Below are 27,350 nucleotides of genomic sequence, written 5' to 3' on the forward strand. Positions count from 1 at the left end.
TCTTCAAGACGTTTTATTTCCGAACAGACGACTGTGCCACGCTCCATTTCTCCCCCTTCTTGGGTTTCCCACCCCTCAGAGCCCCACAGCAGGACAGCCCCCTATGGCGGATGGCAGCAGAAACCCAGCCCCATCTACAGCCTTTTCCATACGTGAAATAACTGCACAGTGCTCTGCAACACAGCCGGGCCCTCTGCACAGCAAAGCACTCGGGTCTCCCTGTCCAGACAGCACGCAGGCACCCAGAGCCATGTCCACAAAGGCACCTGGGCTATTGGGAGCCCTGTGTTTCAGTTGGACACCCATACACCTCTGTGGGCCTCTCTCATACAGCACTTGGTACTGAGCAGGATCCCCAGGCACATGGGAGTTACATCTCAGTTAATCCTGGCCAGGGAACCCAAAGCTGCATCTATTAAGGCAGAGTGTGAAGCGGTTCTGTCCCACTCCTTCCTCTACAGCACGCTTTGCTTTGTATCTTTGTGCCTATCGCTGCATTTGGAAGCATCTGGAATTTCATCTCTAAAGATTCCGAAAAGCAGAACGGCAAAGTGAACACCTGAACTTTGCACAGTACAGTCCATGAGGATACGAGGTGCCCCAGGCACCTATTTGCCATCCTGACCTTCATCACAACAGCTGGAAGAGAATTCACATTTCAGCAAGAAGAACAACCCTCACTCCACTCCTGATACAGTCTGTAGTTGGGGAAAAAAGCTCAACGAGAAAACGATGCACAGAACTTTCCTAGGGAACCCCTTTTATGTGAGGCTCAGAGGGACATTTCCCCCCTACCCCCCATCTCCTCCTCTGGATTAGACTCAGCACCTTTGAGTTATGGAAGGCAGAATGTGAGAGGAACAGCCAGACAGCTCGATTCTGGGACCTGTGTGCAGTGCTCTCCGCTCCTTGGTCAGCAGGAAGCAAAAGTACTCGGCGTGAGGAATACATCTCAGCTTTCCTAACAAAGATGGTAAAAGACTTGGAGAATAAAACAGCTCACAGCATGAGATTTGCTACGACAGTCTCCTCTACTGAACCGCTGCCAAGAAGTGGGATGGTGATGGTGTAAATAAGGTACCAATTAATAGAGTTCTACTATATAGCCCAATCATTTAATAAAAGCAACCTGTACGATTCTTGGAAGAGAGAGTTCTACAGCCTGGGTGCAAAATAAGCAGAACTCCATTGACTTTTGTGCTACTTCACCAACTGAACCCTGATTCCTTGTAGAAACCAAACTAAGTGGGTCAAAAGCTGCTGCCGAAACACATCCTCAACATAGAAACATCACAAACATGTAACTCAAGTGGAGCAGACATTTCCCCCCTGTGTGATCCCTACCAATAATACAAAGTGTGGCCCCAAACCTGCTCAGAGCAGGACTGACACACAGCAAGCAAGGTGCGTTTCTAACGAGTTACAGAATAAGACCAAACTTGTTATCCAAGTAACATTTCCCCCCCCCTTCAAATACACTGGCCCAGAATTCTTCTCTACGCTTTTAAGTTAGCTCAATATGTTCCAAAGTGAACACAACCTTCCAAAATGACACTAATTAAAAAAAGATGTTTGCAGATACCTTAAAAAATACCCAGAATATCAAATTAATTCCAGTCCGCTGTTATAATTAGTTAAGAATACCTCACAAAAATTATATCCTCACAAAAAAAAAAGAAACAATGGTGGATATTGAAGTTAAAAGCATCAGAAACGTTATGTACTTGAAAATACCACTGATCTTCAAGCAGTTAAAAACAAATCTGAATTTTCTTTGGAATCATCGAGTTATTAAAACGTGAATTGCTCTACGGTCTCCACACCGTCCTTTCAGATCAGTCTGTGTTCAGCTCAAGTCTTGGAGCAGTTGGATATCCACTGTTGGAAGATAATAGTCTCTGACCAGCAGGAGGCTACATTGAACAAGAAACAATGGCGCTCATTCTTAGCACTGACTTCTGCCCAAAAGAGAGACTTTGGAGCACGAGACAGAACGGCCCTGCTTGAGGAGATATTTCCTTTCTGAAATGCATTGTATGTGTGCTTCCAGTGCAAATTTTTTCAGCACTTGAGACAGGCGAGAAGGAAAAGGGGAGGAAGAGAGACGCTCTCCTATGCTCTTGCTTGGAGGAACCAATAGCCATAACACACCAAACTACCAGCTTTCCTTACTGTTGAAACCAGTTCCCGCTGCTGGCAACCTGAAATAGCTTATTAAGGATTTCATTTGTTTTTAAGATAATCAGCTTACAGTTTAGCATGAAATCTGGCCATGGCTACGGTTCTATGTGCGTAAAGATTGGTTAGAGATGCTTTCCCCTTTCTGTATTGGTTGGAGTTCATTAAAAACAAGTCTGTAGTACTTCACGTGTGTCATGAAATGTGAGAAATCTGTCTGACTCGGGTCTGTATTTCCTGTCGACACAAAGGGCAGGTCTCCAGTTGCAAGGCACACTCCATGCACAGGTCACTGGAGGAGAAAGAAAGAAAGTTAAAGGCTGGATTTACAGCAGTTACAAATATTTACCAAACTAAAAAGAAGTAATCACAGAATAATTAAAATTATTATTAAGATCTCTAAGATCATTGTGTCCAGCCGTCTTGGTCTGCTTCAATGTAGGCAAGTACCAGGTGCCACAGTATTAATCACAGTGCTGCCCCGTTTTTATCTTTTGTAGACATTTGTGACTTCAGATGATTGACTTATTGAATGCTTAACGAATATCTGGGTGCACAGTGAATTTCCTACACTCCTCACATGATAAAACACATAAAACAATGAGTTATTGCTTCCTTTGTGCTCTGAAGTCAATCAAGACAAGCAGGGACTGTATATGACCTCACCTAAGATACGTCAAGCACAGCCACTGTTTCTTGGTTGACCTTTTGCATTAAGGTTAAGAGTTTTTACCTGTGTCCACACGGCCTGAGTTCTGTGTCTGCTACCTCATCACAGCAAAGCGTGCAGCAGTTCTCCCTGATGCTCACTTGCTTCAGCAAAGCCAGGCGCCTGTGTCTGAAGAGAGAGACATATCCCTCATGTTAGTTGGGCTCTAAACTACTTGGAGCACTGCGTCAAGACCAACACAACACGTGCTCATGCTACTCAACACTAATGCTGATAAACACAGCACAAAAAAACCACTTTAAAACATCCAGAGTGGTTCTGAGCAGCCTTTGTTCCCTCGTTCTGGTCTGTCACAAAGGGATAAAGAGGGTTAGGTTACAGTTCCAGGCCTCACAGCTGAACATTTCCATTAAAGTATTGTGTATGTGTATTTTCAAGAAGAAAATAGCACCTACCCACCAACAAAGCCTGGAAACCTTATAATGCTTATCACAGCTCAGAAGAACACAGATTGAAAAGAGAACTGACAGCCCAGTACGGCAAATGCCACAAGGGAAAACAACATACATTCCCTTCTCTTTGGCATATATGTTATACAAAGGAGTCCTTCGAACATTTCAGGTGCAAAAACTGCACATGCATGCATCCAATTACATATATACATATACATAAATGTGATAGGTTATAATTAAACACAACACTGACATATAGAGAGGTGTGTGTATTCAGATAGGAAAACACACATTAAAAACGATCACATTAGTTATCACAAGGAAAGTCATTTTTAATCAAGTAAGTTTATGAAAAAAGTCCATGTGATGTTTCAGGCCAGCAGGTGAAATCAGAGCAAGCTGGCAGAGCTCCCACCTGAGCTGAAATATGATGTTTCAGATTTGGAATGCTTGCTACAAGAGAAAGCTGGATGGTGGCAAGATGCAGTACCCAGCCCAGGCTGTACACTGCATCCACTACATCCAGCACAACCCCACAGGAGTTTATGTTAACCCCGTGATGGTTGGGAAGTGCCCCACTTTGGGTCCTAGCCCTTTTTCCAACTCCCTGTTAGGATCAAAGCCATCTTGTAGATGATGATTGGCATAACAGCTACCAAACAGTTCAGACAGTGTAAACTAACATCATCCCCTCCGCACAAAGAGCAGCAGTGTCCAATGCTGAATGGAGCCTTTCAGTGCTATCGCATACTGAGTAGCTGCCCACACAGGAGGTGAATGTCTCCAGCAGATAGCAACAGGAAGCCAGTTTCTCCTCCTTCTGTACAGCTTTTGTGACAACCAAAGCCTCATTCTTGCAGCTACTGTGAGGCCAGAGCCACAGTGACACCAGCGCCATCACACCCAATCATCAGCTCCTTACAGCACACAGCCACAAGCTGCCAAAGTCCTCATCTGGAGTATGAAACTGTTACGACACCTGCTGTGAAAAAGGGCTGAGAATCATAATGAACAGATCACCCTAACGAGCTAAATCAGACTCTCACTTTAAAGACCTCCAGTGTCAAGCAGGTGTGAGTTACTCTGGCTACAGGGAAGTGCAAATTGTCTCGCAGGTTGGATTTTGTTTCCTCTTTGCATAAACTCAGTATCACACCTCTCAGGCTCAGATGAGACTGACTTTTCTGACTTAATTCAGAAAAGCTGATAGGTTTCAAACCTGCCAACAATACAGGAAGGATTTACCCAAACTTTGCTGGGTGGCTTTATGTTTAGGTGGAAGTTTGAATAACCTTTCTTGGTAGAATCCACAAAAAGAGGTTAACTTTCATTGCAATCAGAAAAGCCCAACAACAAGCCTTAGAATAACTCAGAACCTCCACACTACCAACATCAAATTGGGTCAATTTTAAATGAGATGCACTTTTAATTAAAAACTATAGCTCCTCAACCAACCTAATTGTTCTTACACAGCACAAGACACTTTCAGTCCAGTCTACTGGACTAATATCACAAAGAATTACTTCAATGCTATTCCTGCGCATTTCTGTGGGCGCTGCTCGTCACTCCTATGGTACCATCCTGTTCTAGAAGATGCACATGGAGGTATGAGCTCAGAAAAGGTAACTCATATGAGGATGGCGTAAGGCTACGCAACTCAGAAGTGAAGTATTTCATTCCTCTGTACTCAGACAGAAGGATTACCTTGGCAAAATGATCTTCTCCTCTGCTGTCAGGAAGGCATAATCGTTGAAGGTACTAAATTTCATTGGTGGTGGGTATTTGAAAGGTTTTGCCCCAAAGTTGAACTCGCACTGTTGGTAAGACATGAAACTCGCTGCAGCAAAAAAGCCAGATCTGCAAGAGGAAGAAAAACCACTTTAGGATGACTTGAAGCAGTAAGAGAAAGAAGTACGAGAAAGAGAAAGCATCTAGAAGTGATGCTTTATTACCAAAAAAAATATACCCTGAAACAATGAACGTTTTCTTAAACAGATCTGGTTAAGCTGGAAGAAAACCCTCTAACACACCCCGTGTCAGCTGCTTATGCAGTCCTTTCTTAGTTCTCAGCCTTGGAATTTACTGTCAGAATTTATCTGAATTTACTCCCCAATAAATGCTGCTTACTCTACAACAGGGATTAGTCACACTTACAGTAAGAGCAAACACATACATCTCAACAGCCCCACAGCCTGATCCTCTTTACATCAATCAGCTCAGTCTCTCCTTCAGTACCAGAACAGCAAACAACATTTTCCTCCCAAACAACTGTTTGGTTCATCTGCAACCATGTCAGCCATTGGGGAGAGCCACGTGCTCACTGCTCCTGGCTGCTTTATTTGATCAGACACAAGACAGGCAAACTTGCAAGGGTATACAAGTTCCATATGAGCAGTGCACACCATGAGTTCAGGTCTGTGAGCTCCCTTAGCACCATGCCCATCTGCCTCTCCTTGCTCCTGCAGGATTACCCTGGGACAGCTGTCTGCTTCACAGCCATGCAGACACCTTATAAAAACACCAGAGCCATCATCCCTTCCAATTTTATTTACAGAAGGCCCCCAGGCTGAATAATATTGTAAATTCTAACTGCACAGAAGAATCTGTAAAGTACCTAACTGCCATGCACCACATGAAAAGAGAAACAAGCTGAAGAGACAGGATATCTTCTAAGGCTTTACACTGTGCTGCTTCTGACCCGCTAGCATCTTGAGCTTCATTATGATAATACAAACGAAGTCAGTAGCACAGTAACATCCATTTAGAAAGTACTGCAGTGTTTAATTAAGCTGCATAGGAAGCCTCTCTCAGCTATCACTCCAGCTTCCCAGAGCTGAAATGCTGAACTCCTCCGTGACAGTCAGAGGAATCAGTTACATGTTAACTGTAACAGAGCTGGAAATATTACCTTAACACCATTCTATAACATAGTCAGAGAGACCCTGCTGCATATATACAACATACTACCACAGGCCCCAGCCCCACTGCAATGCAGCAAGTTAATACAGCCTTCAGAATGCACAAATCCACTTCTAAGATGTTATCCCAGTTGTGACATTTCTAAGCAACTTTCAGTTGGGAATTAACTTCTCAAAACAGGATGTTTTCCACACAATTACAACTATTATTACAACTATACAGGTCACTGTCATACCCACTGAGCACATTACTTACACAGCCGATGAAAAGACTTGCTTCTCAGCAGGCAGCTGGTTTCCATTCAAATAGAAGATCATTTGCTTTTCTTGCAAGTCTAGTAGAAATCCTATTGTGTCTCCTTCAGTGCAAAACAGAGATCATTTAAATCGTTATTACATTACAGGTCAATAGCTGAAACAGTTAAATAGAAGCATCATGTGCCTTGGTGAGCTGTCTCAGAATGAGCACAGCAAAAGCAGCAGCATGGAACAGGCTGTACTAGCAAAACACAAGGCAATATAGTCAATATAGAAAGTATTTTAGTCTGCCAGAGTGCCAATACTACATAATGGTACTGCAGAGCACCAGACAAGCCAGAAGGAGAGATGTTCTCTTCCTGCCTGCCTCTCCCTGGCTATTCTATAGTTGCTTAAGATACCTTCAGAACACACACTTCCAACTTTCTAATATGCCTGTGCCAACCTTGGGAGAAGTTTTTAATAGGAAAGAAGGCACAGAGAGCAGTTCTCCAACATGACCCTGCAGCCTTCTCCAGAGCATGGCGCCCACTTGGCATCTTCCAAGCACTGCAAGTACTACTAGTAAAGGCACAGTAATTATCAAACACTTCACATCATCAGGATTAAGCAATAACGACTCAGTCACACTTGCTAACAAGCTGCATATTCCAGATGCCTGCAAAAGGAAGAATCCTGTGCAGAAATCCAGCTAGGATAAACAGCAGGAGATGGGCTGAATATAGACTGAATACCTTCTTTCCAGCAGGGATGGGAATGTGGTTTACTTCTGGCATTATACCAAATCAGCTGCCGGCAGCCATCGTACGCACAGGAATACTCATCATCTCCAATGCCATAACCTTCCTTTAGGAAAAGGAGAAGCATGTCAGCCTGCAGCCATTCCTCATAGAGGTGAGCTAAAGCATTTGGCTAAAGCACTCCTCCAAGAGCAGGATGGGACCCCCCCATCTCTTCTTTTTCAAGAGCCCTGGCTTCATTCTCACATCAAAATGAATTCTTTGGGGGGTAAAGAGGAATAAAAGAAAGGGACATCCTATCTGATTGTTCTGCAGTCTCTGTGAGTCTCAAGTTCTCTTGCCTACTAACTTTTTTGTCATCTATTTAAAGACCTCAAGTCCAGTAGCTGAATATCTATCTTCCCTTCCCGAAGCTTGCCAAGTCAACACAGGCACATGACCCCTTCTCTTATCTTCAAGTCAGTCTTGTAATAGATACCCAAACCACATCCAAGCGTGACCAGAACACACAGCACACAGAGATAAACCCACGGAGCCTTCACTGAATGCTCTGCATATTCTGTCCCTCCCAGTCACAGCCTCCCTCTGTTTGAACGGAGCTCCAAGCAAGCACAAGTTTCAGAACAGAAGATGAAGAGAGCCCAAAAGCGAAATCCAGGTGTTTTGGAAGATAGCTTCCTTCTGTGGTTGGTCTGCAGTGCAAACACAGCCAGGGTCTGATTACATAAGATGTCCTAATTAAAACTAACTTCTGCTAACAGAAGTTTCACATCATATTCAGGATCAGGCTTTTTGTTACACATACTGGAAATAAAGAGCACCTGGCTTCCCTGATGAGCACTCATAAGGTAATATCTTTATGTTTCAGATGATAGAAGCCTGATGAACTTGTATACCAGCAGCATTCAGCCACCAGCGAAACCACCACAGCACCAGAGAACCCAGCTCAGATATATGACAGCTTCTGTTTCCATACCTTGCACAGGAAGCAGGCAGAAAAACGCACACACACCAAGCTCCTTAACAGTAAGTGGGAAAAATCTTTTAAACCTCTTAGCATTCTAGAGGCACACACGTTGTCTTTCACTTCATGCAGTTTCCATTACACTTAACAATACCTGTGCTTAGGACAGGTCCATAGGTTTGGGTTGGTTTTCTTTTTGTTTGTTTAGCTAAATAGGAAATAGGACTTGATTCCATGATAGAACCACGGGGCTGGGCTTTGGACATGATATAGACACATATGCATGTCATGTGCCAGCAGAAGACAATGCTGTTTATGCTACTACATGGAAGAAAGTGCAGAAAGACTGTAGGGAGATTCAAGTCAGATGGTGAGAAAGGCCACACTCCCATTCCCATGTCTTTCTTGCCCCTGATGTTTCCATTCACTTTCTTGGCATGTGTTTCTCACAGCTCCCAACTGACATTTACTCACATGTCTCTTCATTTGAGCTTCTACACTGCTGTAAAATGACTTTCCATAATGATCAGGAATGAGCAGGTTTAACTGCTTATCTCTATATTCAAACTAAGTAAACACTTCTCCTGAAGGAAGTTCCAAGTGGGAACAGAAAACCACGTAATGACAACTATAAAGTAGGATTACAGGAATATTTCTTGTCAAGCTCAGCCAGTAGGAATGTCAACTTAAAATCTCAGCCCTGTATTTCCACTTCAGTCAGCAGCAAGCTACATCATCTAAGCCTTCTGCATTGAAATTATAACCTGTGCTTTAACAAGCTTGACAGTGGCTAACTTTGGAGGGCTGATAATGTGGATACTAAGCTAGCTGGATGAGAGAGAGAGCAAAACCTGTACGCTTTCTTATTTACTTATCTGTATTATCAGAACAAAGGCAAGAATGCAGAGAATTCAGTTTTTGTAATGCTTATGTTTAATCAAAAAAGCTGCCACGTTCCTGAACGTTGCTTCCACCAGCAGGACCAACGATGCTGTATTGTCCCAAAGTCACCTGAAAAACTATTTCCCTAATGAAAATTAATGTGATAGGAATATAAATATAAAGGGAGCCTACAAGCAGGAGGGAGTCGACTATTTACATGGGTAGATAACAGCAGGACAAGGGGAAATAGTTTGACGTTGAAGGAGGGAAGGTTTAGGTTGGATGTCAGGGGAAAGTTCTTTACTATGAGGTGCTGGAACAGCTGCCCAGACAGGCTGTGGATGCCTCGTCCATCCCTGGAGGTGTTCAAGGCCAGGTTGGATGGTTGCTCTGGGCAGCCTGGGCTGGTATTCAATGTGGAGGTTGGTGGCCCTGCCTATGGGGGGGGGGGGGGGGGGGGGGGGGGGAAGTTGGAGCTTCATGATCCTTGAGGTCCCTTCCAACCTGGTCCATTCTATGGTTCTATGATTCTATGCTAAAGAGAGGAACCAAAATGGCTGTTTGATGACCTGCACAAAAACGAGTGCATGATAACCTCCCAGTTCTTAGTGAACAGTTGTTTACTTCACAAAAAACACTGACAGAAACAAGTACTGCTACTTGAAGACTTTCCAAGAACAAAGCACAAGACGTAAGCCATTTCCCTATAACATACAGGCAATGGCAAGCGGATACACTATCACTTCTTGCAATTACACAATATTTGTGTGACAGTGTCAGTGTGTTGCAATGACAATCCTGTCCTTCCTTGTACTACCCACATCAATAAAAAACTGCTTTGCAAAAGTACAGGAAAACTAAGGGAGAGTTATGTGCCCACTTACTGTCACAGAATAACCAGTTATTTTCCAATGCACTGAAAGTGGAGACGTATTAAAGCACATTACTGGCTGGATGACACTGCACGTACTCACATGATTGAGAAATTTACTGTCTTTGGTAGCCCATCCTATTTGCATCACTCCCGAAGTAATTACTGTAACTTCATAATACCAAACTCCAGAATCAACACAGAACGTACATCTGACGCTTTCAAAAGACGAGGCATCACATCGAGCCTACCAAAAAAAATCAAAGGTTTATTTTCTACTAAAGAAGCATTTAAACTCCTTTTTTCCCCTCTGGAAGAAGTTTTGTACATATAAGAATACATAGGCACAGCGTTAGAGGTAATATAACTTCAAAGTGCCATCTCTTCACACTGCTAACAGCCACACCCTAAGCACTGAGTAGGCAAGACTGAAATGTGGTTAGAGATAAGAGAAGTGAGGAAGTAAAGCATTGATGGAATCAACTTTGAATACTTAAAGGCAACCAAGACAGGAGGACCTGTGTCACTGGCTGTCAGCTAGCTCTTATTGCAAAGAGCAGGAAGAACCTGGCATGAAAATTCACCTATTAACAGAGGAAACAAAACAAAACATAAGGCTGAGATAAGAATCCTGCTCCTATAAGTGCCTCAAGATTCAGCAATACAAACAGCAGAGATCACAGTACTACAGTTATAGTTGAAACTAAAACTTTAATGGCTCTGGGCAGCATGGCCTGGTGGTTGTCGTCCCTGCACACAGCAGGGGGGTTGAAACTGGATGATCTTTGAGGTCCTTTTAAATCCAGGCTGTTCTATGATTCTATGAAACAGTTCTTGTAAAAAACAAGCTGTCTTTTAAGTGCCCTGCTCACCATGCTGAACATAGGCATTACTTCACTTTTCTTTCCCCAACTGAAACCATGAAATGACATCCTACCTCTAATCCATGTGGTGATATCTTCAGGTATTCACTGACATCGTTGCTGTTCAGCATAGCCCTGATGTTGGTCAAGTCAACCTTCTCGTATGTAAACTGCCTGCCTTCTTTTAAAACTGCAAAATAAAATTAGTCCAAATGACTGCTACAGCAAAGCTTCCTTTTGAACACTTCAAATAGCAAAGAAAAGCCACTCTTGTTAGGACCCAGTTCACTACTGGCATAAATGACTGAAATATGGGCATTCAAGGAAACAGCATCACTTGCAATGATACTGTGTTAAACGTCCTCTAAGCACCAGAACATAACAGATAACTGCCCAGAGCTCCTGCAGCCTAAGTGTTACTCTCAAGTAATCCATGGGCACACAAAAGGCCTCCAAAGTTCATACCAAGATGCCAATTGTTTCAGGGTTTACCACTGTCTGTATAATCAGTTGGGCAGGGTTTTCTCAGTTCATCACATGTGGCAAAGATTGTGGGGACAGAAAGCCTACAAACATTTCTACCCTCGCAGCTTCAAGTGGGTGATGAACTTTAACTGAGCCAAAGCAGCTCTTCCCTGTTTCATGTGGAAGGAACGGAAGCATTTATCTTACCAGGTATCAAACTGCTGACACGTATGCATTAATTTAGCAATCAAGATCTTGCCTTAGGGCTACTTCTTATTTCCCTCATTTGCTACAACGCTTGTACAGATGTTTACTAAACAACCACACACTGACTGGAGCCCCAGAAGCCCAACAAGCCTATTTTCCCAAATCTAAGCAAGGGGCATTAGAAACTATCAAGTCCTGAAGCCCCTCTCCTTGGAGATTTACCATTAAATGAATCCATCCCCCCCTGCTATACCTACACAGATTGTCTAAACTCCACTGGGCACAGAATCCAACCTGGCGTTTCAAATAGTCTGGATGATCTGTCCATTTCTCCAGCAAGACCAGTTGGTCACTAATGCGGGATTCGGAAACTGTCATTTTATTTTCACCTGCAATTTAAGAGCAAAAAAAATAGAAATTCCTATAAACCAACAATACCTTTAGTTAACTAAGTAACATTGTGCAAACGCAGCAGGAACAGAAAACAACAGCAGGAAAAACCCAACACACCAACTTTATATCTCAGCACAGCATCAGGTTCTACTCCCAAGCTAATCCTGCAATCAGATAAAACATTTCACTGCATGGAGTCAGACCAGGGCTGCTCTAAATCTTAATACAGATTCTTTTCCCCCAGTAACAAGGGTTTCATTTTGTAACTCTTTGTGATGCAGTTCTGTGTTGAGAAGTACTGAGCTCCAGCAAAACCCTCAGGGCTTTCTGGGTGGGGGTGTCCTTAAAGCAATAAATACTTTCCCTGCCTCCATGCACCCAATCATTGCTGTTCCGGATCTCTTTAACACAGATTTATTTCAGAGACAGCAGCCTCGTGTCACAAGGCTTTATGCAGCAGGTTCCAACTGATGAGCTCTGCACTGAGCTTCAGCGAGTATCTCCATGGTCCTGAGGGGCAGAGGGGTGGCACTAACACAAAGTATTTCTTCCTGCTTCTAAGTGCATCAATATTTCTCCTCTACATTTGTATTCCTACCAGTCCAGTCCTTCTTGCTGACAACAAACGTGATCTGACAAAGCAAATGACAAGCACACACCACAGAAGCTGTAACATTACCATACAGAGCAGTATTGGGCTGACACTTACTTGTTTGTGCAAACTTCTCCAGTGCTATTAGTGCAAAAAGCATCACCGTCGGATGGGACTGGAAATTCTAAACATGGGCAGTAAGAACAGTCAGTAAGCACACGAAACTGATAGGTAGGAAGAGCTCTTTGTTAACAAATGCTTCAGGTTGAAAGGAACCTCCCAGAGTCACCAAGTCCCTCCTTCTGTCAACAGTTGGCTCCAGCAGATCAGGATGCTCAGGGCCTGTAGACTTCTGAGAAACTCTAAGGGTGGAGCTCAGTTTGTTCTACATTCTAGGACCACTAACAACCCCACACAAACAGGACGCATGAATTTTCTCCCCACTCTCCTAGTAGGTGAAAGCAGCTGCCTGAAGAAAAAAGAACTTTGCACTTGACAACAAAACAGAGGAATAGTGATGAGAAGCACTCTGTATCACAATAGCAGCAGGGTCTCGTTGCTTTAAATATCTTCTTAAAAGTGGGAGATAGGAACAGCAGAATCTTGTGTGTTTTAGGGGATATTTTCACCAGGACTTTCTGAACTTAAATCTCAACTCTCTGTACATTACAAGTATTTACCAAACACAACCCAGAGACACACAAAGCCATTCTAATCACAACGTATGGATACGTACTAAAGGATTGAAGGCACTTACCAAGCTGTGAAGTAAATATTCCAATATGCCTGGGCTGAGTAAGCCTATACTTGCAGGACCTGTAAAAACATTACATGTTAGATCCATCCATGGGAACTACCAAACATCCACCACTGCTGAGCAGTGTAATACAGAGCAGAAGAGTCTGGCTGCCCTTTAATTGCAGAGGGAAAATATGAATCACAGAATGCCTTGCATTGGAAAGGACCCCAAGGATCAAAGTTCCAACCCCCTGGCCACAGGCAGGGCCACAAACCTCAACCATAGAGACTGAAGAACAGCTCCATTTACCAGCAGCTCTAAATAAGCCAAACCAGGGGGGGTCTAATACAACCTATTTGATTGTGAGCTATACTATTTGCAGCAGCAGCATGGCAAGTAGCCAATTAAAGAAGCTACCCTAAAATACTGCCTGTTCAAGAGAGATGCAAGCTCCAGCAGCTTCAATTCTGAAAAGCTGTGATGGATTCCACCACAACATGAACAGATTTGCTGTCTGAGCTGCTGCAATTAGTTGGTATTAGGTCTCATTTCAACTTGCTGTAATGAGAAGGTAGAAATGCAAAATGCTTCCTGCTCTTTTCCTCTACTTTGACAGATACAGTGAAATCACATTTCTAACAACCAGCAGGTGATATCAGTCACTTTTTCTCCATTTCCTTCCAGATGTACTCAGAGGTACTGAGCAAGAGTAAAACCAGAGGTACTCAGCAAGACTCTAGAACAATCCCTTGGCTTTACCTGCTAACTTCTCAGCTAAACAGCCCAGCACTGCAGTTGTATTCCGATGTTTAGCAGGGTGGCAAGCGTCCTGGCAAGCAGCAGCTCCACTTAAGTTTAATATTTCAGTTAACTTTTGTAACGCATCCTGAAAAAGAAAACCAGAAATCTCTTTAGTGTAAGACACAGTTTTCCCCCCAACTCAGTATATCATTTGATGGAGTCACTGTCCCTGGAGGCATTCAAGGAACACATGGATGTGGCACTGAGGAACATGGTCTAGCAGGCAGTACTGGCGGTAGATATGTGGTTGGACCAGCTGTTCTGAGAGGTCTTTTCCAATACTAGTGATTCTGTGATTATAACATATTACTTTTACACTGCACCACCAAAAGCAGACAGCACAGAATGGTTATTTTTGTTAAAAATAAGACAAAAGAGAGCAGCTGGAAAGAGAAGTTCAACACATCCAAGGTCTGTGATGTTAAAATTACCACCAGCCTGTCTGTTAGTCTTTGTTATGAGCTACATCTTCCAGGCTCAGACAAGTGAGCCACCTACAGCAAGAGGAATTCAACGCTAGGAAAAGGCAAGACAATAGCAGCGGTACCTATGGCTGTATCAGCTTAGGATGCTGCCAGCTTTACAAGATGTCCTAAAGGGTACCTTTCAAAACACACGTGGTTTTCTGTAGTTATACTAACTTAAGAAATAGGAATAAAGGTAATAAATACAAAATGCCTTGCTTTGACTTGCTCCATTCAAGCAGTACAGTATGGACAGAATTCAAGACAGGTTTAGATGGTAACATCATTTTCAGGGTAGCTGGGGGTTAATCTGGAGCCAAGGGATCCAACAGAGAGAAACGCTGGAGGGCAGAGTTCTAACCTCCCCTAACTTTCCAGCCTCCATGAAAATTACAGCTGATTCAAATAGAAACTACGTAATCTCAGGCCAGGATCTCATTAAAACAGAACTTCTCATCCCAAAGTCATTTCGAGGCCTTCTGCAGAAAAAACAGCACTGCTGAAGTTGGACGCTTATTTGCTGTTCAAACAGCAGTCTGATCCGGGCTTAAATCAGTTTTCTGCTCTAGAGTCTGACATTTGTACAGAGATAAGACTGAAAAGCAGTTTCTCTCCCAAAACAAATGCCACAAGAGCAGAGCTGATGAACAGGACTGACACGAGGTGGAAAGAATGGGGAGGGAAGAAAGGATGACTGAGCCAGAGACTCAGGATGGAAAAACCTAAAATTAGACCCTTGCCATACCACGTATTGCCTTCAGATATTATTAAAGCCTTCAGAGACATCAACTACTTCGAGTTAAATTAAGACTTTATAGACTGAACAGCTTACTGTGCTGCCAGTTCAACTTTATGGACTTCACAGGCTGCCATAACAAAAACCAGCCTACTGTCCTCCTGCTGTAGCAGGACTTGGGCACTGACTTAGAACCCCAAAGGCCAAATACTTAAACTTAGTCTGAATATGGAAAAAAAAATGAGCAACAAAGACTTTAATAGGATGCACATGACCTGCAGATCCCACAGCTGTAACTCCCTGCACTTTGCTGTGCTTTAAAGAGATTGCAACAGGGAAAAAGCCTCTGAGCAACCCCAGAAGGAAGCATCTTATTGCCTCTTACGGTCAGCTATTTCACAGCCAATTGCTTTGTGACTTTTGACACACAAGTCACCTGATGACTCAGGAAGTTGTAAAAAACCCAACAGAAATTCTTCATGCGGAGCAGAGGTCTGCATTTCCCTCATAAAGGCGTTTGTACCAGCAGAGTCTGAAGGCTTCAGGTCATCCTTCCACCCAAGGCCAGTTTAATGGTCTGAGAGTGCTCAGATTTGCCAAAGCTGTATCTAGATATGAATCAGGTAAAGCGTTGTTTCTACTGCACTGCCTCTTATATTAAGTAGCAATCAGATGCCAGGTCACCAGAACTGACTCCAAGTTACACCCAGTTTCTGAACAGTTACCAGCATAACCAATGAAACCCACCCAGCAACTATCACAGCAACCAGGCCCAACTGAAAGTCAGCTGCAGACAAACACACTATTTCAACTTACTTTAGTTGGCAGTGGGCATTCATCAAGGAGTAGCGTTATGACGGCCGGTCCCAGCGGATCCTCTAGTGGAATAACTCTAATCAAAGACTGGACAACTTCCAGCCAACCTTCATCTGTCAACCACAAAACAGAAGTCATGTTTAGAATCGGCACCACAACACAAGAGTTCAAAATACATCAGCAATGGAAACTGAAGGTTTCAGGTACTTAAATCACTCAGTAATGGGGAATAAAATCATGCCTATGTTTTGAATTTTAAATCAATGTTAAGTTTCTAGCTTGGAAGTCTAATTTCAAGGAGTAATAGCAACCACTGCTATTGTTTGGAGAAAGCTCCTGCCCAGGCCAGAGCACATTCCAGGAAGGAACCCTCCTAAGTGTGGACAAGCACTTGGTTCCAGCATCCTGACTCAAGAGCCCAGTGCCCGGTGTCATAGCAGAACACAATGCACTCGTGATGCTGCTGAAAAAACAGGCCTGGCCATAAAGAAAGCATCCTACCTGCTCTGCAAGCAACATGGACCTCAGAGCAGCTGTATTAGCTTCTCCCATGCCTGGCCTTCAAAATGAAGTCTGATTAGATATGGAAATAGTACAGGTAGGAGGCCTTGTCTGCTCATTAATGTGAATCAATTAGATGTTAGCTTATTTTGACACAGGAATGCTTTATCGGGGACCGATACCAACTCTGTTAAGAGACTTCACACAACTCCAGCAGAAATTTGGTGCAGGTCTCCAGTTGGATGGGTTCCTCCTCCCATAACAGAGATGAGTAACCCTCATATAGACACAACTTGACATGCAGGATAACTTCAGTATAGTACTAGAACAACTACATCAATAACCTGCAGGTCTCAGGACAGCAAAAACCTAAACAAAAGGCAAGCAGTATTTAGCAGTGGATTCTGAACCACATTAACGTACATGGGCTGGTTCTGCCCTCGTGCAAACAGGAAATCTTTATGGCTTATGGTTTAACGCACTTGCATTGCAGTGCTCACATCAGAAGTGTAACAGAGCTCAAAAAGCTCAAGAGAAACACCCATCAGCTCAGCAGATCTTCTGAAGGGCAGAACTGTGTTTTGGAGTCCAAGTCCCTGGAGCAAATCAATAACACTCATACTAGCAGTGCAACTATTTTGCAGCTAAAAACAGTGTTTGGTTTTTCCCCTTTGGAGTCACAAGTGAAAAGCCCAACACGGTGCCTTGGTACCTGTTTCTGCCATTTCATGCAACGTGATCATTGAATAAGGAGGCTCCTGGTCGCTGAAAGAGATATTACACAGGTCAACATTTATGCACAACCTTCAATGCAACACACTGAATAACAGGATAAAGACACAGCAAATAAATCCACTAAGCATTTAACAAAGAGGTTATATTGGCTGCAATGCACTAATGCCATTTTCAGATCTGAAATACAGGTGGGATTTAGGTTGTGTTCTGGCTTAAAACACCTGCATATCTACAATAGCTGGTATGTGAAACGTTACCCGTATCTGCAGGTCTAGAGTCTAAATTATACTGCTTAGGCTTAATGCTATTCATTAGCAAAGTTCCTCAGTGTAAGTAACAGAGGACACAAAGTGTACCAAGAGCAGTGCACGAGGGGTGCACCAGAAACACACCTTGCTCACAAACTGCTTCTCCCCCCCTTCCCTCGATTGAAAGGCAAGCTATACAGCACCACACACCACTAAGAACAGCAGGAAAACATTAAGGCAGTTCAACAGGAAATATTTCCCCCAGTTCTCTTTCCACTGTGGAGAAATAATAATAATGCAGGTTGGATTCATTCCTCAATGTGATTTGATGGAGCAAGGACCTATGGCCAAGTAAATCAGAGCAGTGCCATTAAAGTACCTAAAGCAAAGTGTGCAAATCTTGTTGAGGAACCCTATAGACTCTCACATTGCAAAACAAAACTTCCAGACGTGGATTTTCCTTCTTCCATCCCTCCACTTTTAATTCCTATTTACTTAAGAAGGGCCATCATTAGCTTAAAGTCTCACAGAAGGTTCCTTAAGCTTCTTTCAGGCACATTTGGATAATCTGCCTCATAAAGATGCTCCCCCACTATTCACAGCCACAGGTCTTTGTCCTACACAACAAAGCCTTGTAATATTTGGCTGTGTTATACAACCAGCTGCTGTAATATTTAATCAACAAACCACAGGAACCACACAGTGTTTGAGAGATAGAATCCGTTGTACTGTATGCATCTTTGGGATCCCCCATGTGAAAAATGGGGAGCCCACTGGAAAAGGGACCCAGCTGCCACTGCCTGGAATTGGTCAGTGCTTACCGAGGCCCTGAGACCCCTGTTGTGACTGGGGCTAAGCTGGAGGTTAGAGTGGATGAACTTCCAGAGGACCCTTCCAACCTACTGAGGGCTGTGGTTTAGTGGGCATGGTGGTAATGGGTTGGCAGTTGGACTAATGATCTTGGTGATCTTCTGCAACCTTCACAGCTTCATGAGCCTAAGGAAGCATTTCATTGAGCCAACAAAACACCACAGCTTCAGGAATTTGTCAGAAACTCCAGGACCAGTGACTGCGGTTATTACCATTCAGCAGCAAAGGAAAGTACTTACAAGATTACAAAACTGACTGCAAGAGCAACGGGACCAACTACATACAGAAGCATTGTGAAACAGCCTGAGGAAATGACCTCGAGGGGGAAGGCAGGAGAAATCAGGGCAAGAATTCTGTACAATTTTCACTGAATGTTTTGAAGACAGATCCCAAAGCAAGAGGTAAAAAACCAAAAGCACCAACAGCCACCAGCACCTCAATCCCCTCCCAGCCCCAACTACACACAGCTGACACCACACACACCTCTTAAGGCTCAAATTCTGCTATTTCTACTTCAGCATTTCACAACAGGAAAGCTAACTGCTCCTCCACAGGCACTTTCCAGAGCAAAGATACAGGTAAATGAACCAAGTGAGGCTGGTGTATGCTGAGCCTCATCCATCTTCAACTCAAATCCCAGTTGTGAAGCTACAATAACATTTTTCCTTCTGTTCTGGTCTTTCTGATTCCTAACTTGCACCCAACCCAAAAGAGCTGAGCAAACTTCACCCTCTAGTTTTAAGGTCCTTTTATAGAGCTCCATAAAAAGTAACACAAACAAAACAAAACAACCCAAATAAGTGCCTATCCATAAATACCCCACATGCCCTCAATGGACGCTTTGAGCACAGAAGGAATGTAACGCTGCAATCATAAGCTGAACAGTCACAACAGGCAGAATTTAAGGAGTACTCAGAAAGAAAACCTCAGTCTCTTTATACAAACTGACAAGGATCAAAGCTCTCAGTTTTGTTGAGCAGCTTCCAAAGGAGATGCGGCCTGAAAACAGAAACCTTGCTTAGCAATAAACGTTTAGGACAGAAGTTGCCAAACTCTGTAAGGTTTGACGCTGCCTAAGCTGCGTATCTACACCAGATAAGCAATACTGAGCACACTCCTCATCCCATCTGGGTGTAGGCCCACATAGGAATGTAAGACAGCTCCTCAGCTCCTCTAAGAGTCTGTATCTGGGCGCTCAGGAGCTATGGCTATTACCTAGGAAAGGTGCTCCTCTCCTAAGCCTCCAGATGGAAACACGCTGCTGCTTCAGGGAGGGCCAGGTGTAGATCGGTGAGAGGATGGAGTCACAGTTTGAGAGAAGACAAGAACATTGTATTTTCATTCATGTTGAATTATTCCTTGAGGTGGTACTTACTTATCTACTAACGTCCGAATTACAGCCAGTGTGTCAAGTACTAGCCCATCCACATTCTGTTTTTTCCTTCTCGGTTCATGAGGCCCTCTCCCCCTCCTCGGTGGTCGGACAGGGTCCCTTGGGTGGCTTCTTCCATCAGGCGCACGTACCCTACTGCTCTCTGTGTGTCGATGCTGAGACTCCAAGTTGTCTTCTGCTCCGCTGTCATCACGGCAAACACATGAGTTCCCCATCGTGCCAGCCCCCAGAGCTCCCAGCAAGCGGGGAACGTGGTGCTCTAGAGTCAACAGCAAACCTTGGAAAAGGCTTCTGCTAGCATAGAACACAAGGAAAGCAACTACAATCATCTAGGAAGTTTTAAGAGCAATGTTTGTGTGGTCCTGAACTGTGATTGCTTGCATTATATGTGCTGCCACCAGCAGGAACAAATGGAAGTTGAAGAGTTAATTTCCAATATAATGGGTTAAAGCAGACATTGGTCATCCAGGAGGAGGCCTGAAAAAGCAAATCCAAAACAAGAGTCAGTCTTAAGTCCGAGTAGCAGAAGAACTCTTGTATTAGTAAACAGATCTATCCGTGGCATATCAAATACCTAAGAGACACAGTTTGCATCTGCAGTCCATGTGTGTAGGGGAGAAGAACAAATGAGGAAGAGCAGGAAGTTCACTGCTTGGGTGGCTTCTCCCCACGCTTCGTTCTTACACTACCTGCTGTTTTCCAGTTCTTGCATGTTTTCGGCTGCAAAAGAACAATTCTGACCTTAAGCCCAGAACATTGCCACCTTTTAAGCATTAATAAACCACAGTTTTATGTTCTGAAATTGAAGGCTCTGCACCAACTATAGGCCCAGCAGTAACTGGGGTTGTAGGACATGCACTACACATCACTGTACCAGGAATGTTAGCAAGAGCAACAGGATTCAAAACCCTGCCTGCCCAGGAGTTATTTCTGCAAGCCACAGGGTATATTTCTGCATAGTTTATATAGAGTCTCAACTGAAATAAAGCCCTGCTAAAGACATCACTTCACTACTTATGTGCTTCAAGCATGCCGGGATAAGCGAGCGACACTGAGGAGTAAAAGCACGTTATGCTTTTATAGAATTTAAGTGAGAATGATGAATACCAGGTTATTACTGTTTTACAATTATTAAAGAATCTCACACAACAGGAAATCAGAAGGAAATGGAAGGCAGTTACCACCTTTTAAATACAAAAGGTTCCCTGGCATCTCAGCCAAGTGGCAGTTGTGCAATTGCTGACTGTTCTTTGGGACAAAAATCACAGCAACATGATCTGGGAAGTCAGCCACCAATCATAGGAGCAAACATAACACCAGGGGTTTGAATAGACAGCCATTGCAAGAAATCACTACAAACAAACTCTCACGGACCCTTTGTCTTAAGCCTGTCATCTCCCTTCAGTAGTGCTTGGTATTAAGGTAACTGAAGGAGAATCAGGAAAACAAAACCCATCATGGCATACTCATGGTATTAAATACAAGAGCTTGAGCTCTATTTCAAGAACCTCATAACCAGCAGATCATTACAATGGTTTCGGTACCACAGCACACCTGCCTTGTTCTCCAAGCAGCCTGAGCACAGCAAGACATGGGACTGCAGGCTCAGCAGCTCTCTATCAGAGAGTAGCTGTTACTTGCTCAGTCCAGCAAGGAGATAACAGATGCAAGCGTGCCAGAGACCTTAAGTGGAACTGTGCAAGACCACAGCCAGAACAGCAGGAAAACCTAATGAGCAAAAACAATCCTAACCACATTTAAAGGAAGAATCAGTTACATCAAATGCAAAACGTGTAATCCTAGGGAAAAAATAAGTACACATCCAGATCATTTTGGGGTATTTCAGCAACACAATACTGAGAGACTGAAAACGAGATTATAATCAACTCACCCTTAGGTGTGTTTGGTTCAGGAACAGCTGGGCTTGCTCATAGAGCACTGCAGCAGAAGTGGACTGTATTTGTGCAGGCTGCAGATGCATTTGTATCAGGAGAAGCAGCACTATGCACGTCTTTATCAGCACATGATAGTGGGCAGTGAATCAGCACCGTCAGTCACTTTCACTATTTGAAGATAAGCCAAAAAGTCGCTGGAAACAAAGAGAAAAAGAACAATTCATTTGGGAAGTGCCCCCCATTTAGGAAGTCCTCCCCTCTGCAATGCCACCAGGTCACCCTCAAATCACTGCTTGCAAAAGTGGACACTCTTAGGGATTGGACCCCATGATTCTTGTGCACCCCTCCCAACTCAGGGTGTTCAATGCCATCACAGAATAAACTCCCCTCATTCAGCCAAGTCTGACAGCATCTGCTTGTACACCAGGCTAAGTAACACACAAAGAACTTGCTTCCAAGCCTCAAGATATTGAAAGAGTAAATACTTTGGCATAGAAGCTGGTGGAAGAGGTTGCTACAGATCTGCCTGGCAAACCAGCCTCCTTTGAACAAAGTCCAAACGCCAGAAGAGAGGTTCTGAAGTGCAATTAAAAACAAAGCAACCAACAAAACAAGCTCTTTTGAAATACTGATGGATTTGAGCTGGCAAGATTAAGGAAAGGTTTACATTATAATGAACGTGAGCTTCGCATTTGGCTGCTGGCAGCCAACTCACCATGGAAATAGAGGCCAAAATTCTGCACAACATGAACACATGTGGCCAGAGGGGATAGAAATGTCACCAGCACCAGGAAACAGAAGGGATGCTGGGGCAGGAGAAAACTCACAATACAAGAGGCACCTTCGAGTGAGCACATCTTGAAGGATGAAATATATTAGGTTATAAGCATGGAAACTTTGTGAGACTGGAAATTTAACTTCAGGCCTTAGGAGTGAGAATGAAAGACAACTGCTTTTCCTCTTGAAAGTTTGTCCACAAGAAGGAAGCTTGCAGGAACCATCACACCAGCAGAACTGAGACAGGATAAGCAGACCCTCTTATCTGGGAGAGGACACTCAAAGAGGGGTACAAGCACACAACAGCAGATAAATGGGCTCTTTCACAGTGCACTTACCCCTCTGCCAGCAGCAAAACCTCCCGAGACAGCTAAACAAACGTGCTGGCTCTAAGAGAATTAATCTCTCCCAAGCCATTTACATCCTTTTTTTCAGTAGTTACACTGCTAAGAGTCTCTGCAGCTGCTGCTAAAGCCCAGCCATGTCCCATTGTAATGCCACGACCAGCTGTTACCCAAGCAGCCAAGTCCTCCAACAACACAACAGGTAGAAGACTCAAATCAGACCATACAAGGAATATCCCTTGAGAGGGAAAAGGAAAGAAACAACAAAAACCAAACATCAGCCATTGAACTGTATGTTATTGGAGTGATTTCCATGTGGCCAGTGGTGCTGATGGCCATCCAACATGAGGTCATCTGATGGAGAAGTGGCCAATGGAGGTGGCCTTGGTCCTGTTTGCTAAGGATTGGTGATTCATCCCCCAAAATAGTTTGCTACAGCCAACTATAACACTGCCTGATGATGGAAAAAAGCCTCTCCTTTCCATGAAATGCAGCACACTGCCAAGAAAATAAGAACCTCCCCATACACATAAATGAATAACAAGGGTTTCAGCTTCTACAATAGCTTCTCCAGGTCCTACCACAAGAGTGAAACCAGCACGTTCTCCTCTTCAAGGAGCATGATGTGGCAGCTCTGTCAGGAAACGATGCAGCTTTTCAAGCACAAAACTAAGCTCTAGGCAGCAATTTTCTTGTAAGGAGGGTGAAATGATTAGAAATCCTTCCACAGCATCCTTCCTGCCCCCAGAATGATGGCACTGAGATAGTTGTGGTGCCTGCCAAAGGAAGAGTTCAAGTTACAACAGGGACACACAGCCAGGAAACGATGTAGGTTCATCAGCTTAGACAAAGAACACAACTTGTGTTTGCAAACAGAGGCTATTTCAAACAGAGAGAAGAGCTCAGCTTTGGGACGATTAGGGTAGGTGAAGAATAAAAAGAACTCCCTTCAAAGTAACCATCCCTGGAGGTATTTAATAAAGAGCAGATATGGCACTGAGGGATGCGGTCTAGAGAGCTCCCAATCATGGGCTGATGGTTGGACTTGATGATCTTTGCAGTCCTTCCAGCCTCCACGATGCTACGGCTGTAAATCCCACCGAGGTAAGAGGTAAACCCTGCAGCTGAAAGACTTGTGTGACTGAAGAGCAGGAGCTGCTTAGCACCCAGCACAGAGACCAACCAAACCCAGAAGTACATTGCAGACCTCACTCAATTCCCTGCCTATGTTTCTGCATGTAGTAACTGAACATCAGCTTGAGGAACCTGAAGCAAAACCCTCATGCAATTACTTTGTTTTCTTCTAAAAACACCCTGCAGGGTTAACACTATGGGAGACGGCGTTTGCTGGCACGCAGAGTGTCACTATTTGCAATGAAGGCCATTGCTGCAGTCATTTGGTTTCTTACCAGTCATAGCAAAAACACCCTAAAAATCAGACTGAGATTGAGTCTTGCAGGAAAGTCTCAAACTTTTTATCTCTTACCCAAGCACCCCTCCAGTGTTGGGCTTTAAGCTTCCAAACCCAGTCATGTTGGAAGCACATCACACCTGAAGGATCTGCCCTTCTGTTGTGGGAGCAACAAAGCAGGAAGAAGCAGCAAACCTTGACACCATGGTGGTTTCCCTTTCTGCTGGCTCGCTGTAAGCCACATTTTATAGCCCGCTGTCTCCAAAGCAACCCCATAGCAAGGAAGAGAAACCTGCCTCACCCTGCTGGGGTCAGGGAGGGCAGCCCCAGCACCAGGCTGCTCCTCTGCAGCACTGAAACAAGCTCAAGTTTGATTACCTGTTTCATCCCAGAGGTCATGGTTCCTCAACTCACGATCATTCAGATGGAAATACCCTTTGTACAGTGGCCCTGAACACTCTGAACACCTAACCACCTTCTTCAGCCCCATCCATCCCTGGAGGTGTTCAAGGTTGGATGGGGCCCTGGGCAGCCTGGGTTGGTATTCAATGTGGAGGTTGCTGGCCCTGCATACAGCAGAGGGGCTGGAGCTTCATGATCCTCGAGGTCCCTTCCAGCCCACGTCATTCTGTGATTCTATACCTGTACTATGATTCTTCAGGGATAGAAATGGGGAAAGCACTAATGCAAAGCTGGGGCTTGTTTTCAAAGGAAGATTAGGAGCCACGCTGCACAAGGCTGAGCAGTCACCCGCTCAGACCACAGCCAGGAGCCCAGCTAGACAGTGTGACTAAGCCACTATGAATGCATAAAACACTCTGCAGTTTGGGATGCGTGAAAGATTCTGATAACATCACTGGAAAAACTCAGTGCTACCTCTGTTGGGAGCTTCCATTCATCGGCTGACAACTGCCTCCAGGAGCAGAGCGCAGAGCAGACACTGTCTGCAGCCTCCTAATCTCAGCCTCACCAAATCTGTCTCTTGATGACACTGGTTATCATCACAAGCAGGATGAATTAGCAGCGTGGCAGCAGCAGGACAAAGAACGGGCCAATCTCTGAGTGACTCTATCAGGCAGCCTTCCTTCCCCTCCCAACAAAACCTACGGGGTGGAGGATTTTAAGGCCTCAGCTGGTACGAGAATACCCAGAGGAAGTTGGCCCAGTGGTTTAAGAGCCAAGAAGAGGAAGGGGACAGTCTGCCTAGCAAAGAGCCACACAAGTGCCTTCTGATATCAGCCTTCTGATACACATCTAACCTACATTTCCAGTTGTATTCTGGCTGGTCTGTGCACACCATGGGCTGGTTGATGGTTGCAGTGGATGATCTTAGTGGCCTTTTCCAACCTGAATGACTCCCAGTGATTCTATAAAACAAGCAGTTCAAAAAGCCACACTGATAGTTCACCTCACACATCCCCAGCCTTGGTTCTCCTCCAAGCAGGACACCACGGCAGGCAGAAACCTAAAGCAGAAGTGCAGCACTTTCTACATCAATACAGACCTAGGAAAGAGAGAACCTGCAGCTGCAAATGTTCCACGTGCTTATAACTACAACTCGTAGAGGTGTCTCAGATGCCTTGTTACTGATCCCAGCAACTTGCTGAACGCCCATTAAGAAACAAAGCTCTGTAAGAATGGAGCAGCACCTCACCCAGAGCATGAGAAAGAGACCTGAGTGGCCAAAATGACCTCCTGAGTACACGGAGTTCACATGGCAAAGCTGGGAAAGCTTCTAAAGCACAATTTGGCCACACCAGTGGCTGATGATGGCAGCAGATAACTGTGCCGGTCAGTCACACCATGAGTCATATGGGACTGTAATTTGTACCAGACCTCAAGGACATAAGAGCAGGAAGGGAGAGCCAAACATATCCTCAGGACCCAGGGAAACACAAGGCACAGGGTGACACAACAGAATCCTAATGACATGACTGGAAGACAGTGGGGCTCGGGGCACCATATGTGCCTTTGCTGGCCCAAAACAAGGAACGAATTCAAAGCCTAATGAGAGGGCACACATACAGGAGACAAAGCAAACTTCCTGAGAAGCAGAGACTAATGCTGAGATAAAGAGAGCTGTTGAATTAGGAAGGCAGAGGGTAGGACACCAAAGTGCTTAACTCCAGTGCTGCTCTTCACATAAGCACAGAATGGTTGGGCTAGAAGGGACCTCGAGGATCATGAAGCTCCAACCCCCCACTGAATGCAGGGCCACCAACCTCCACATTGATACCAGCCCAGGCTGCCCAGAGCCCCATCCAACCTGGCACTGAACCTCCAGGGATGGACGGGGCACCCACAGCCTGTCTGGGCAGCTGTTCCAGCACCTCACCACTCTCATAGTAAAGAACTTCCCCTTGACATCCAACCTAAATCTTCCCTACTTCATCTTCAAACCATTTCCCCTTGTCCTGCTGTTATCTACACTATCAAAGAGTTGACTCCCTCCTGCTTATAGACTCCCTTTAGGTAACAAAAGGCTGCAAAGAAAACCACCCAAGAGCTCGAAACTCTTCAATCTGTTCAGCCAAAGGCAGCCAAAAAGAAAGCGAAAGTCTCTGACAGAAAGCAGTGAGTCAATGCAACCCGGACTGCACCTGGAGGGACGGGAAGGACACGATGCAGCTGCATTAGGGAACCCAAATGACTAAAAGAGCAGGTGAACGACAGGCTGAGGCGTCAAAAAAAGGCCACAAGTGCACACGGGTGTAAAACGTCCATAGGGCGGCATTAAAGCTGTACGAGGGGTGGAAACAGACACGGGATGAGCAGGAACCTCACACCGAGCGCAGCGGGGCCGGCCGGGACCCGCTCCTCATCACAGCCCCACAGCTCCGGCCCCGCACCTCAGCACCGCCCCAACAGCAGCGTGGCACCGGGCAGCGCACCGAGCAGCGCTCCGCTCCGCTCCGCCCCGCTCATCCCGCCGCCACAACCCGCCGCACCCCGCTCTCCCGTCCCAGCCCCGCACTCACCGCACAGCCCCGTCCGTCCGCCCGGCCGCTCCTTTGTGCACTAAGATGGAGGAGATGGAGGCCCCGCGCACCGCCCGGCCCCGCCCCGCCTCAACAGGCCCCGCCCCCCGCCGTCTCCCTAGCGACTCGCCCCGCCCCCTCCCTTCCTCCTCGCCCAATCGCGGCGCCGCGCTCATCCCTCACCCCCTG

The 27,350-nt window shown here is 44.9% G+C and overlaps 1 protein-coding gene across 8 annotated transcripts; it reads right to left on the bottom strand.

The window, feature by feature from the left end:
• Positions 1 to 1,096: 1,096 nt before the first annotated feature.
• Positions 1,097 to 27,253, bottom strand: RSPRY1 (ring finger and SPRY domain containing 1). Of its 8 annotated transcripts, none has more exons than XM_015873689.3 (18): positions 27,162 to 27,253; positions 23,354 to 23,548; positions 21,648 to 21,845; positions 20,331 to 20,476; positions 19,739 to 20,233; positions 17,223 to 17,275; positions 16,010 to 16,122; positions 13,952 to 14,078; positions 13,211 to 13,269; positions 12,571 to 12,637; positions 11,726 to 11,857; positions 10,871 to 10,986; positions 10,037 to 10,180; positions 7,211 to 7,322; positions 6,475 to 6,577; positions 5,005 to 5,157; positions 2,912 to 3,016; positions 1,097 to 2,470 (listed from the first exon to the last, which is right to left on the bottom strand). In XM_015873689.3, exons 5-18 carry the CDS (start codon positions 20,083 to 20,085, stop codon positions 2,374 to 2,376), a joined length of 1,728 nt encoding a protein of 575 aa, XP_015729175.1. In that variant the 5' UTR covers positions 20,086 to 20,233; positions 20,331 to 20,476; positions 21,648 to 21,845; positions 23,354 to 23,548; positions 27,162 to 27,253; the 3' UTR covers positions 1,097 to 2,373. The 8 variants fall into 8 exon arrangements, with proteins under 8 accessions (XP_015729175.1, XP_085407830.1, XP_015729172.1 ...); XM_085551704.1 differs by having other exon boundaries at positions 19,579 to 20,233; XM_015873686.3 differs by lacking the exon at positions 23,354 to 23,548.
• Positions 27,254 to 27,350: the final 97 nt, after the last annotated feature.

The sequence above is a fragment of the Coturnix japonica genome, chromosome 6, assembly GCF_054131305.1.
Source record: "Coturnix japonica strain WE chromosome 6, WE-NBRP24, whole genome shotgun sequence".
NCBI lineage: Eukaryota > Metazoa > Chordata > Aves > Galliformes > Phasianidae > Coturnix > Coturnix japonica.